This window comes from Lontra canadensis, unplaced genomic scaffold (genome assembly GCF_010015895.1).
Source record: "Lontra canadensis isolate GAN:19392208 unplaced genomic scaffold, GSC_riverotter_1.0 scaffold4, whole genome shotgun sequence".
Classification (NCBI taxonomy): Eukaryota; Metazoa; Chordata; class Mammalia; order Carnivora; family Mustelidae; genus Lontra; species Lontra canadensis.
In genome coordinates this window covers 18311768-18325117 of record NW_022630998.1, presented here as the reverse complement: position 1 = coordinate 18325117, position 13350 = coordinate 18311768, and the positions used below count along the sequence as shown (strand labels likewise).

Genomic DNA, 13350 nt, shown 5'->3' with positions numbered 1-13350 from the left:
AGTACAGCACGGGAGGTTTGTCTCTCCTTGTTTTTTTCTCCCAACATCTAGCAATGACGATGAAAAACAGAAAAGATAGCCTTTACGGGAACAGACTCATTGTTCCGTAAGCACTGACCTCAGATTTCCATCGGCTTCCTTCCACTCTCTGAAATAGGCTTCTGCCCTCTGCACGCAGGGCTGATACTTGCGCACACAGGCAAGTAGGAGCAGCTCAGTCCGCAGCATTCGCTGCGAGACGGAGCCCTCATCTGTCCACGTCTGCTTATCAATGAGGTCCCTCAGCAGCCTGATGAGAAAGGCCTGCGGGAAAGCCACATGTGTCACCAGTACTGTCCTGGGCCGCCTTGTGTTTTAGACGAGTTGATACACCCTCAGGGGAGTGGGGATTAATTGTTAAAGTGTGATCCAACTCTTTTTTTAAACCACGTGATTCTGTTTATATTTACTTATAAAAGGGGGCAAAAACAAGAAAATCATGATTTTACTATTTGCATAAGCATCTTTTATAAATATACCTTTATCTATTTAAAAATCATGATGAACTACCACTTTTGAAACCAGGTTTATAGAACTAAATTTTGAGAGCAAATCATACAACAGGACTTCATAACATTTTGCCAAAAATGATTTTGTCCCTCTTCCTCAAGTACCTGAGTCATGGAGTATCTTAAGAGTAACCATCAAAATGAGAAACCACCTCACACCAGTCAGAATGGCTGAAATTAAACAAGTCGGGAAACAACAGATGTTGTGAAGGATGTAGAGAAAGGGGAACCCTCCTACACTGTTGGTGGGAATGCAAGCTGGTGTAGCCACTCTAGAAAACAGTATGGAGGTTCCTCAAAAAGTTGAAAATAGAGCTACCCTATGATCCAGCAATTGCATTCCTGGGTATTTATCCAAAGGATAGAGAGTGATTCTAAGAGGCCTCTATACCCCAATATTATAGCAGCAATGTCCACAAGAGCGAAAATATGGGAAAAGCACAGAAGTCCATTGACAGATGAATGGATAAAGAAGATGCGGGGTGTGTGTATGTGTGTGTGTGTGTGTGTGTGTGTGTGTGTGTGTGTAATATTACTCAGCCATCAAAAAGAATGAAACCTTTCCATTTGCAATGATGTGGATCCAAATACGGGGTGTTATGGTAGGTGAAAAAAGTCAAAGTAAGATAAACACTATATGATTTTACTCACATGTGGAATTAAAACAGATGAGTATCGGGGAAAGGAAGGAAAAATAAAAGGTACAAACAGGGAGGCAGATTATAAGAGACTCTTAACTACAGGAAACAAACTGAGGGTTGCTGGAGGGGAAAGGGGTGGTGGGATGAGGTAACTGGGTGATGGGCATTAAGGAAGGCATGTGCTGTAATGAGCACTGGGTGTTATATGCAACCAATGAATCACTAAATGCTACCCCTAAAACTAATAATAACATTATATGTTAACTTGAATATAATAAAAATTAAATAGTAAACATCAAAAGACAAGTAAAATGAAATAAAGGATTTGCAAAAAGAAGGGAATAACAATTCCATAAAATTTAAGTACAGATTCTTATAGTGCTTTGTCTTTAGTGTAAGAATGAAACCCAAATCTTTGCTATTTAATCCAAATACTAATTCTGATGTACTTTGTATAGATATACCTATATATACACAATGGTAAGGATGCTTTCCCACACCATACAAAAGCAAACGAGTATGTAACTATTCAACTTATCGACGGCTTCTACCTTGAACTGATTTTCCACTTCCTTCATATCTCTTTTCTCCATCAACTTATACATAGGTATCAGCTCGTTCAAACCTTGGAAGACCGGCATAATTTCAGTTTCACGTTTCAAGTACAGGGCTAAGTCCAAGGCTTTTTCAATTGATAGCTTTCCATTGCTGGTCAAGAGACACCATGGTTAGCAGTTTAAACAAAAACCAGGAAATCAACTTCTTGTTTCAAAAGATATTTTAATCTTCCAGTGAAACATTCAATCAGATATAAATGCCACCTTATTAACAGGACCTTTATATAAGTATCTTTTCTTTCACACGTAGCACTGGCTTATTTACCACTGCGGAGGAAGTTTCTTGAATAATAATAGAGCCAGTGCTAACTCTTGGTGAAGAGTTAGGTCAGCATCTGTCCCTCTAAGAAACAACAGACAGGGGGCTCAACATCCAGAGTAAGATAGTGATTTTTATCAAAATAGTAATCTTATCCAGAGAGACTGCCACCCCATCAAAAGTCTGAGCGTCTGCATTAAACATTCTTGTCTCCACTTCAAAAAGAAAGTGAATATAGATAAATCCCTTCATTATGAAATAATTTTTAAAAATCTTAAAAAAAAAACCTTAATTATGGAGGGCAGGTGTCCAAAGTCTCAGTGGCAGGGTATATATTCAGTGCAAAATCCTCCAAGAATTCAGCAATATTACAGAGGGAAATAGTCTCAGGTAGGCAGAAACAACTAGAAAAACCACTTCTATCTTTATGCCCCCATTGTCTTTTGCCACCCCAAGAGGTCCGGCAAATGAAGAACTCAACATTTAGAACAAAGGGACATAGGCAGAAACCTCCTAAGCGGGGCGCCTGGGTGGTTCAGTGGGTTAAAGCCTCTGCCTCCAGCTCAGGTCATGATCCCAGGGTCCTAGGATGGAGCCCCACATCGAGGGCTCTCTGCTCAGCAGGGGGCCTGCTTCTCCCTCTCTCTCTGCCTGCCTCTCTGCCTGCTTGTGATCTCTGTCAAATAAATAAATAAAATCGTTTAAAAAAAAAAAAAAACAACTCTTAAGCTTCAGCAGGGCCAGAAAAGCTATGGGACAAGGCTTTAGGGACCAGAAGCTTCTCCACAAGGCTGGTCTCCTGGTTTTCTATTACGTTTGCATCAGTCTGATCTATGTTGTTAGCAACATTAAAATACAGGTTACTTGCTTCAGCTTTACTCTGAAGACACAGACACATGGTTGGTTAATCCTAAGACTAGAAGCAACCTTGGAATTTAAGAATTTAGGAGAAAACACCATCTAGCTTCTTACTAGCAAAGAATCATTTTTGTCTTTAGAAATCAAGCGTTTGAATGCTAATAGCAGCTTTCAGAAATAAACCGAGACCTTGAGGAGTCTGTCATTACCTGACGAGCTGAAACGCATTGTTGATGAGACTGGCCCGATCGTTGCTGCTGATTGTTGTGTGTGCTCCTTTTAAAAGGCCAGTCAAAGAATCCCATCCATCATCTTCATAATGCACAATGTAATAGCCGTTCATTCCAACATTAAATTTGATCCATTCTACCTCTTCTGGGAGGATGAGCACATCTAGAGCAAATAAAATACATCAGAGCTCCATTTTCTGTCTTGGCTGATGAAAGCTTTTCTGATCAGAGACTGGACAAAGAAACTAAAGGCAAGTTTAATATTGAACAATTTTAATAGTGAAATGAGTTTCCTTTTGGACACATTTCTTTCAGAAACCAGAAAAGTCCATTCCAATAGGCAAAGGCAAGCAATAGACACCAATATTTTGAGATTTATAGATCTATGAGAATACAGCCATATTTTAGGCCATACATACGATATCCAGCAGAGTTCAAAAAAGGGGAATTTTCACTCGTAATCCCTCTCTCTCAGCATACATAACCCAGATGCTTTATTCTCCATCTGGCAAGACACTGGTTTTCTTTTTTGCTACCAGAGAATATTTTCAATCTTCTATCTTCACTAGAAATTGAAAGCCAACAATTTGCTTAATTTAAAGGTTGACCTGATCCTTCTGTTTTAATCAGAATCTACAGTAAAACAAACTTAGCAAGTCCTACACATTTCCGGTTTCTTCCGTATTTAACTTAGTTATTTCTGCGATCAGTTACCTGTTTTTGTCTTCAGCAAAAATCTTTGGACTGAGTTTGATTTGCTAGTGATGAATGTCAGTGGAACATGCCACAGGTACCTTAGAGAAAGGACAGATTATTTGTTGATTCAATCCAACAAACAGTTATGAAATCATCTATCATATGCCACACACAGGCGAGTTTTAATGATGGTACCAAAACTACTAGAGCCAAGAGGTCAAGATGTCACCAGCCTGTTTTCCAGCTTTGCAAGGGACACCGGTTTAAGCACTGTTCACTCTTCTCGGACTTCTTCAGTAGAGCTGGGAATTTGGGCTCCACTGAACCCCAGCACCCTCTGTAGAGGTTGGAGCTCAGAGGTCCTACCTTAAAGACCTGGACCCCTATAAATGGCACAGATTGCCATCCTGTCACTCCTACATTTATTAAGAATAGAATATCACAGGGGTGCCTGGGTGGCTCAGCGGGTTAAGCCTCTGCCTTCAGCTCAGGTCATGATCCCAGGGTCCTAGGATGGAGCCTCGCATCAGGCTCTTTGCTCAGCAGGGAGTCTGCTTGCTCCTCTCTCTGCCTGCCTCTCTGCCTGCTTGTGATCTCTCTCTGTCAAATAAATAAATAAATCTTAAAAAAAAAAATCTTAAAAAAAAAAAAAAAGATAGAATAGAGTATCACTTCAGTGGAATTCCTGTCAGTGACGTACAACCTGAATCCCATCATGAACAAACAGCAGAAAACAAAGACTGGAGGCCAATCTATTAAAAGAAGAAAAGGAAAAGGAAAGAAGAGAAATGTTAAGGAACTGTTTCGGGAAAAGAAGAAAAAAATACAACGGAACATGTGTGACAATGCAATGTGAGCCTATATCGAATCCTGAACCGGAGCTTTTTTCTTTTGCTATGAAGACGTTATTAGGAAAGGTGGAGAAGTTAAGTCAGGTTTATGAGTCAAAGTATTAGATCAATTTCATTTCATAATTTTGATAATTATATTGTGCTTACATGGTGAATATTCTTATTTTTTATAGAAATATCACACAACTATTTCAGAGTAGAGGACATCATGTTTCCAACTTACCTGTAGTAAAAAAATATATATATATATGTATTATATTGTGCAATATGCATACATAAAATGCATAAAATCTATATAATATATGTAAATATATTTATATAATATATATATATAAGCATATCTACACGTATGCTACCGTGGATCCAGGAGGACAGCATAGGAGGACACCGAACTCACCTCTCCTGTGGATACACTACATATAGAGCAATTCCTTTGGAAGAAGAATCAAGAGCTGACTGAGTAGCTTCTGCTTGACACATGATAGAGGGACCACACACAGAAGGCAGAGAAAGAGCCAGGATAAGAGGAAACCCATCCCAAGGTAATGCGAGAGGGTTATTACCGAAGGCCCCCATCGGACTTGCCCACCCTGGGATGTGACGGATATAATGCAATTTCGAGGATAACTAGATTGTAAGTGAAGAAAATCCACTGACCAACTCTAGAGCATCCACCAAACAGTGGGCAAACTGCCAGAACTCTCTCTGAAGTCGTAGGTGCGGGTGAGAACCGCGGTGTACATTCCCCCTCCACCGTGATATTGTGGACAGGGGCAGGGTTCAGTCACCTAGCCAGCTGCGTAGGGCCACCCCAGCCAGTCCAAGACTCCTAGCCCATACCAACTCCAGTCAACCTGCTGCAGTGGCCCCAGCAGAGTACTCTGGGACCCTCCTGGCTTATACCCAGTCAAGCCCCAGCCATCCTACCATGGTGGCCTTGGCGCAGGACAACCTGGGACCCCATGGACCAAACCTGCTCCCACTCCAGCTCTGGACCTCCAACCAGGGCACCATCTCCTCCAACTTCAGCAATTTCTCCAGGGTGGCCCAGGGAAGGATTGTCTCAGAACTCCCCAGCCCACACATACTCCAGTTCCAACCATCTCACCAGATCAGCCTTGGTTCACTTTGCCCTGGGACACTTCTCCCCCATCCCACTCCAGCTTCAGCCGGCCAGCCAAAGCCACTAGGTACACGCAACCTACACAACTAACAGTAAATCACAGAAATTCACAGAAGTCAAACAAACTAAGGACACCAAGGATTATATTCCCAACAAAAGAAAATGAAAAAATCCCAGAAAAAGAAAAGCCCTGATGCAATAGGTAATTTACCTGATAAAGAGTTCAAAATAATGGTCATAAAGATGTTCACTGAACTAAGAAGAACCACAAACTAGCCTTATAAGAAATGTTAAGGAGTCATAAGAGGGAAAGAAGAGATCACAGGAGGAAATATGAAAAAGAGAAGTACAGGCCAGTATCTCTCATGAGTACAGATGCAAAAATCCTTAACAAGGCATTAGCAAACTGAATCCTACATTAAAAAAAAAAAAATCATTCACCGCAATCAAACCAGATTATTCCCAGGATGCAAAGGTGACTCAATATTCACACACACACACACACACACACACAAATTAACATGATATATCACATCAGTAAGAGAAAGGATAAACTATATGATCATTTCAACAGATGCAGAAAAAGCACTGGACAAAGTATAACCTCCATTTATGCTTTAAAAAAAAAAAAACCCTCTGCAACATAGGTCTAGAGGAAACATACCTCAACATAATAAAGGCCTTACATGCAAACCACAATCAATATTGTACTCAATGGTGAAAAACAGGGCTTTCCCCTAAGGTCAAGAAAAGAGAAAGATGTCCACTCTCATCAATTTTAATCAACATAGTACTGGAATTCCTAGCCATAGCAATCAGACAACATAAAAAAAGGAGGGGGAATCCAAATTGGTAAGGAAGAAATAAAGTTCTCATTATTTTCAGATGACATGATACCATACATAAAAAACTCTCAAGACTCTACTAAAACACTACTAGAACTGATAACTGAGTCTAGTGAAGTTGTGGGATCCAAATTCAATGTACAGAAATCCGTTGCATTCCTATCACTAACCATAAAACAGCAGAACATGAAATTAACAATCCTACTTGTATTTGCACCAGACACAATAAAATATCTAGGCATAAACTTAACCTAACATGTGAAAGACCTATTATTTTGAAAACTATAAAACACTGATGAAAGAAATTTAAGACAACGCAAAGAAATGGAAAGACATTCCATGCTCATGGAATGGAAGAACAGGTATCATTAAAATGGCTATGGCATGCAAAGCAACCTACAGATTTAATGCAATTCCTATCAAAATACCAACAGCATTTTTCACAGAGCTTGAACGAACAATTCTAAAATGTGTATGGAACCACATAGCCAATGCCATCTTGAGAAAGAAAAAACTGGAGGTACTGCAACACCAGATTTTAAGTCATATTACAAAATGGTAGTATTAAACCTGTATGGTACTGGCATAAAATACAGACACATAGATCAATAGAACAGAAAACCCAGAAGCAAACCCATGATCATATCTTTGACAAAAAACCCATGATCATATCTTTGACAAAAGGGGAATCGGTATACAGTGGGGAAAAGCTCTTCAACAAATGGTGTTAGCAAACTGGACAGCTACATGCAAACGAATAAGACCACACCACTTCTTTCACCATACACAAGAACAACCTTAACATGGATTAAAAAACTAAATGTGAGTCTTGAAACCATAAAAATCCTCAAAGAGGGCACAGGCAGTAATTTCTAATACATTTTTCTAGATAAGTCTCTTGAGGCAAGAGAAAGAAAGAAAACCAAAGAACCAAAGAGAAAGAAAACAAAAAATAAACTATGGAGACTACATCAAAATAAAAAGCTTCTACACAGTAAACAACCAACAAAGCTAAAGTGCAGCCCATGAAAAAGAAGGTATTTGCAAACGACATATCCAATAAAAGGCTAGTATCCAAAATGTATATAGAACTTATCAAACTCAACAGCCAAAACACAAACCAGTTAAAAAAAATGGACAGAAGCCATGAACAGACATTTCTCCAAAGAAAACATCCAGATGGCAAACAGACACATGAAAAAATGTCCAACATCACTTATCAGGGATATGCAAATTAAAACTACAATGAGAGATCACCTCCCATCCGTCAGGACAGCTAACATTAAAAACCCAAGAAACAAGTGTTGGTGAGGATGCGGACAAAGGGGAGCCCTCCTGCACTGGTGGTAGGAACGCAAACTGGTACAGCCATGCTGGAAAATAGTATGGAGTTCCTGAAAACATTAACGACAGAGCTACCCCATGATCCAGCAATAGCACTACTGGGTATCCACCCAAGGAATATGAAGACATTAATTCAGAGGGATACATGAACCACGATATTTGCAGCAGCATTACTTATAGTAACCAAATTATGGAGACAGCCCAAGTGTCCATTAACAGATGAATGGATACAGAAGATGTGGGATTATATACAGATATAGATATAATGACTATTACTCAGCCATAAAAAAGAACGAAGTCTTGCCATTTGGAACGACATGCATGGAACTGGAGAGTATAATGCTAAGGGAAATAAGACAGAGAAAGACAAAAACACCACATGACCTCACTCTTATGTGGAATTTAAGAAATAAAAGAAACCAGGACAAAAAGAGAAACCAGGAAACAGAAACAGACTCTCAACCATAAAGAACTGATAGATTACCAGAGGGGAGGGGAGTGGGGGGTGGGTGGGTGAAATAGGTGATGGGCATTCAAGAGTACAGTTATCATGATGAAGAGACAATAAAGCAATAAAAACAAGAAAAATGACGAGTATAGGTAAGAATGTTGAGGAAATGGAAGGCTCCGTTTTCCTGAAGGTTAGAGTGTAAACGGGTACAGTCACTATCATAAATAGTATGAGGGTTGCTCAAAAAATTAAAAGTAGAACTACACTATGACCCAGCAATCCTATTTCTGAGTATTTATTCAAAGAAAATGAAAACACCCATCTGAAGAGGTACATGAACCTGTATGTTCCTGCAGCATTGTGTAGCTATAGCAAGATATAGAAGCAACCAAAGTGTCCAGTGATAAGTTGATAAAAAGATGTATATATACACATACGTACATACACACACAATAGAGTATTAGCCATAAAAAGGAATGAAATCTTCCCATTTGCAACAGCAGAGATGGGCCTAAAGGATATTGTGCCATTTGAAAGAATTCCTACAGATAAAAACGAGTACTGTAGGATCTCCCTCTATGTGTAATCTGAGACACAAAACAAAAGAAAGACTCCTAGATAAAGGAAACAAACTCTTGGTTGTGGGGGGTGGTGCGGCGTGGTGGGGGGAGTGGAGTAGGTAAAGGAGATTAAGAGATACAAATTTCAGTTTCAAAATAAGTCATGGGATATAATGTATAGCATAAGGAATACAGTCAACACTGTAATAATTTTTTTTAAAGATTTATTTGTTGACGAGAGATCACAAGTAGGCAGAGAGGCAGGCAGAGAGAGGGGGGAAGCAGACTCCACACAGAGCAGAGAGCCCGATGCGGGGCTCGATCCCAGGACCCTGAGATCAGAACCTGAGCCTAAGGCAGAGGCTTAACCCACTGAGCTACCCAGCCGCCCCAATAATACTGTAATAATTTTCTTTAGTGACATATGGTAATAAGACTTATTGGTATTTTGCAATGTAAAAATATATTGAATCAGTATGACGTATATATGAAATGGGATACTGTTTGTCAATTATACTTCAATAATATATGAATAATATATATGCTATGTAGAGAGCATATAAAAAGGTAAAGAGTATTCTTTTTTAAGATTTTATTTATTTGAAAGAGAGAGAATGAGAGAGCAGGAGAGTGGGTAGAGTCAGAGGGAGAAGCAGACCCCGGCTGAGCAGGAAGCCCAATGTGGGACTTGATCCTGGGACTCTAAGATCCTGACCTGGGCCGAGGGCAGTCGTTTAACCAACTGATATTTTGGATTATACATGGAAAGGTTCTATTTTGCATTTTATACACATATTTCAGGTTATATGTAAAGAGAGGGGAGGAAGGGGGGGAAGGGGAGAGAGAATTATAAAGTAAATGTAGTAAAAAGTTAACATATATGTGTATCTGGGTAAAGAATACATGAGAATTCTTTGTGCTCTTCTTACAACTCCTCTAAGTCTGAAATTATTTCAAAACAAATTGAAGTACTGTCCATTTGGGTTGGTCAAGGTACACAATCTGCTTTCCAGTGATGCCCTTCTGAAGTGGTAAAGCTGAAAAACAGGCTCCAGGATCTAATGCAAACTTCCAAAAACCAACGCATTCCCCCCTACTCCCCAGATACCACCTGCATGTCTATGTCCTCCACTCCAACCCAAACGCCAGGCACTATCGGCATTTAGGGACAATTGCTTTGTGTAGAACTCGTTTCCAGTCAGAAACCGGAATTACCAGCCCATCAAACTACAGGACACGGCAATGTTAAAATAATGATACATTATCAGCTTTACTGAGAAGAACCAAGGTTGAAAGCCACATTTATCCTCTTGGGAAGATGATGGTGTATAACTCGACTTCACAGGATACAGAGATTTAGTTGAAATATTTTAGCGGTCAAGACAAGAACACTCTGAAAAATGAATTTTTGTCACACAAGGCAGGTGTTACCAAGGCAACAACCCGAGTGTTGCACTCTGAACGTTACCCAGTTTCTGCGGCGTCCTCGGGTCCTTTGGTGTAGTGATCCTGCCTCATGTGCACGTTCCTCCCTCTCACCGTGACGGTTATCAGGGGAAAGCCCTTCTGCAGCGTCCACGTGTTCATCATGGTTTTTACATCAAGGCCTTCCTGTCGCCAGTGCTGAGGTAGACAGAAAACAGATAGTTGACCACTGTCCCGACGCTAACAGAGAACCCAGGCTTGCGCTCCTGGGCTAAGACCTGTTGACAAGTCCCTTGAAGCTTTTCCTTACCCCTTCTCCTCCTCCCTTCTCCACACTGTGTTCCGCAGTGGCATTCCCACCGGAGCACTGACAGTTTGCCTTTCCATTCCCTTCCTCTACCTGTGTGGGTCTCGGCTCACCAGCAGGTGCTGTATCTGGTTCTACTGGGCATCCCTTGGGCTTGGCACCCTGCCCCCAGCAAGGAAGTGAATGAATGAAGGTAGGGAAGGGAGACCAAGGGTCAGGCGTTCAACAACTATGTAACAATGCTGGCTCAGACAGGCAAGGTGGGAGAAAACGTTCAGCCACTCGCCTGTCCTTCCCAGTGCTAACATCAAGACGGTCCACATTCAGCTGTCTTAAAAGCGGATATATTCTTGGATACTAAAAAAGCTTCTAAGGATATTTAAGAGCCAAATGATAAAACATACTACATAACAAATCTAGAAATCACGGAGTAAAGCGGTCTCTAAAAGCCATAAAGACCTCAAAAATGACAATAGGGTGAGACGCCTGGGTGGCTCAGTTGGTTAAGCGGCTGCCTTCGCCTCAGGTCGTGATCCCAGCATCCTGGGATCGAGTCCCACATCGGGCTCCTTGCTCAGTGGGGGGCCTGCTTCTCTGCCTCTGCCTGCCACTCTGTCTGAAATCTTTAAAAAAAAAATGACAATAGGGTGAATAAAATTTGGCTGCCTCTCTAGACTCAACTTCCACTTCCTATGAAAAAACTCCACAAGTCCAGATAAACAGACTCACGTGGTTTTGGGACTCAAATATTAAGAATTCTTTATAGCTTAGCAGTTAAAAATGTGAATTAGATCTACATTCAAATCCCCACTCTGCAACTGACCCAACATATGCTTTTGGATTTCACACCCCCATCAGTTAAGCTCACAGGTTCACTCTGAGATGTAAAGGAGTCAAGTGCTCAGCTCGTGCCCAGTGCTTAAGCGCTCAAGGCTGCCCGCTGCCCTCATTTGTTTTTTCACGAATGAAAAGTTATGGGAGTGACCCACATGGGCTGACTGACACAGCCCCAGCCTACCACAGGAACAGGTCATAAATTCACTGCTTTCCAGAGAACAAAGCTGAACAAATTAGTACCAGTGATACACGTTTCCCACGAATGCTATGCCACCCCCTCGCATAGACAGCTTGTCAGGGAAACTGTAAAAAGGCTGTCAGTCTGCTACAGTTTAACCACAGTCTTTTTTTTTTTTTTTTAAGATTTTATTTATTTGACAGACAGAGATCACAAGTAGGCAGAGAGGCAAGTACAGAGAGAGGAGGAAGCAGGCTCTCTGCTGAGCAGAGAGCCTGATGTGGGGCTCGATCCGAGGACCCTGGGATCATGATCTGAGCCAAAGGCAGAGGCTTTAACCCACTGAGCCACCCAGGCGCCCCTAACCACAGTCTTATGTGGAGTTACAGTGATAGAATGAAAGACCTCAGAGAGGTTGGCCCCGAGGCTTCCTTCAAAGAACACGGAGTAAACACATGTGTTTCGGGGTACCACATACAGCTGCAAGAACTTACTGAGGTTGAAGATGAATGAGGACCCCTGGAGCAAAAGCCATCCATCCTTTCTGAGCCATCTGTAGGGCAAATCTAAAAACCAAAACCAAATGTGTTATTCCCGGTTCTCTAGAAAACAGTCAGGATTCTTCTCAGAAGGATTAACAGGGTGTAGGAAAAAAACCAAACCAAAACAAAACAAAACATGGTAATAAGCCTGGTAATCCCCAACGCAGAGACTAAACCAAACCATACTTACACTTGCCATACTATTCCACAGGTCCTCATTTCTTGTGTTTTTGTAGCTATACTTCTGGAGGTACTGTACAATACCACTTTTAAATGCGTCAGCACTGATATAATCCCTTAGCATATTCAGAATACAAGCTCCCTGAAAAGACAGCGTGGGTAATTGTTAAGTTGAATCCTCATCTGATCTGCTGTCACACTTTTAGTTTGGAAGAACTCTTTCAAAATGCAACCGCGGTAACATTTTCAAAGTCTGTGATTTGTGACAATTAAAGAAAGTGCATTTACAGAAAAAAAGTGCTTTTCAAGGAAGTGGGTAAACCTGGACCTATCTGGGCAGGGGACTGAACAGGACTGTTTCTCTTCTTCACCCCCTAGTGCCATCATTTTCTAACAGCAACCAAGCCTCCCCACATGGCAAATGACCACCACCGGCCAGCTGCCATTATCCCCAGGTCAGTGGACAGTGGTGCAGAACCAACACTTGGCGCCACCTCCTGCCTTCCCTGGGGTCACTCCAGCCCAGCAGCGGGGAAAGTAGCTACAATAGGAGCTGGAAACAGGTCCCGATTAAGGAACAGAGGAGGGCAGGCAACCTGGAGCAGAGAGGGTCAGAGGAACACAGGGAAAAGGAGCAAGAGAATGCCTTGAGACCCAGTATTCCTGGGTGAAGAGTCTTTTCCTCTCCACCCCCGTGACTGTGGCTCTCTTTACACACACAAAAAACCTGACCATATAGGTGTGCGTTTATTTCTGGGCTCTCATCTGTTCCACTGGGCTAGGCCTCTGTAGGTCTGTTTTTATCTCCCCTACATTGCTGATGAAAACAAAAAAATACCGTTCTGTTTACTACAAATA

At 41.4% G+C, this 13350-nt stretch overlaps 1 protein-coding gene across 1 annotated transcript in view; it reads right to left on the bottom strand.

The window, feature by feature from the left end:
- Window positions 1-13350, bottom strand: part of ERAP1 (endoplasmic reticulum aminopeptidase 1) — a 37997-nt gene that overhangs the window by 7180 nt on the left and 17467 nt on the right. Inside the window, exons 9-15 of the mRNA XM_032845992.1 lie at window positions 12503-12634; window positions 12265-12336; window positions 10492-10646; window positions 3868-3947; window positions 3133-3316; window positions 1741-1897; window positions 119-303 (exon numbers count right to left, since the gene is read on the bottom strand). Coding sequence (XP_032701883.1) covers window positions 119-303; window positions 1741-1897; window positions 3133-3316; window positions 3868-3947; window positions 10492-10646; window positions 12265-12336; window positions 12503-12634 — 965 coding nt within the window. The remainder of the gene's footprint in view (window positions 1-118; window positions 304-1740; window positions 1898-3132; window positions 3317-3867; window positions 3948-10491; window positions 10647-12264; window positions 12337-12502; window positions 12635-13350) is intronic.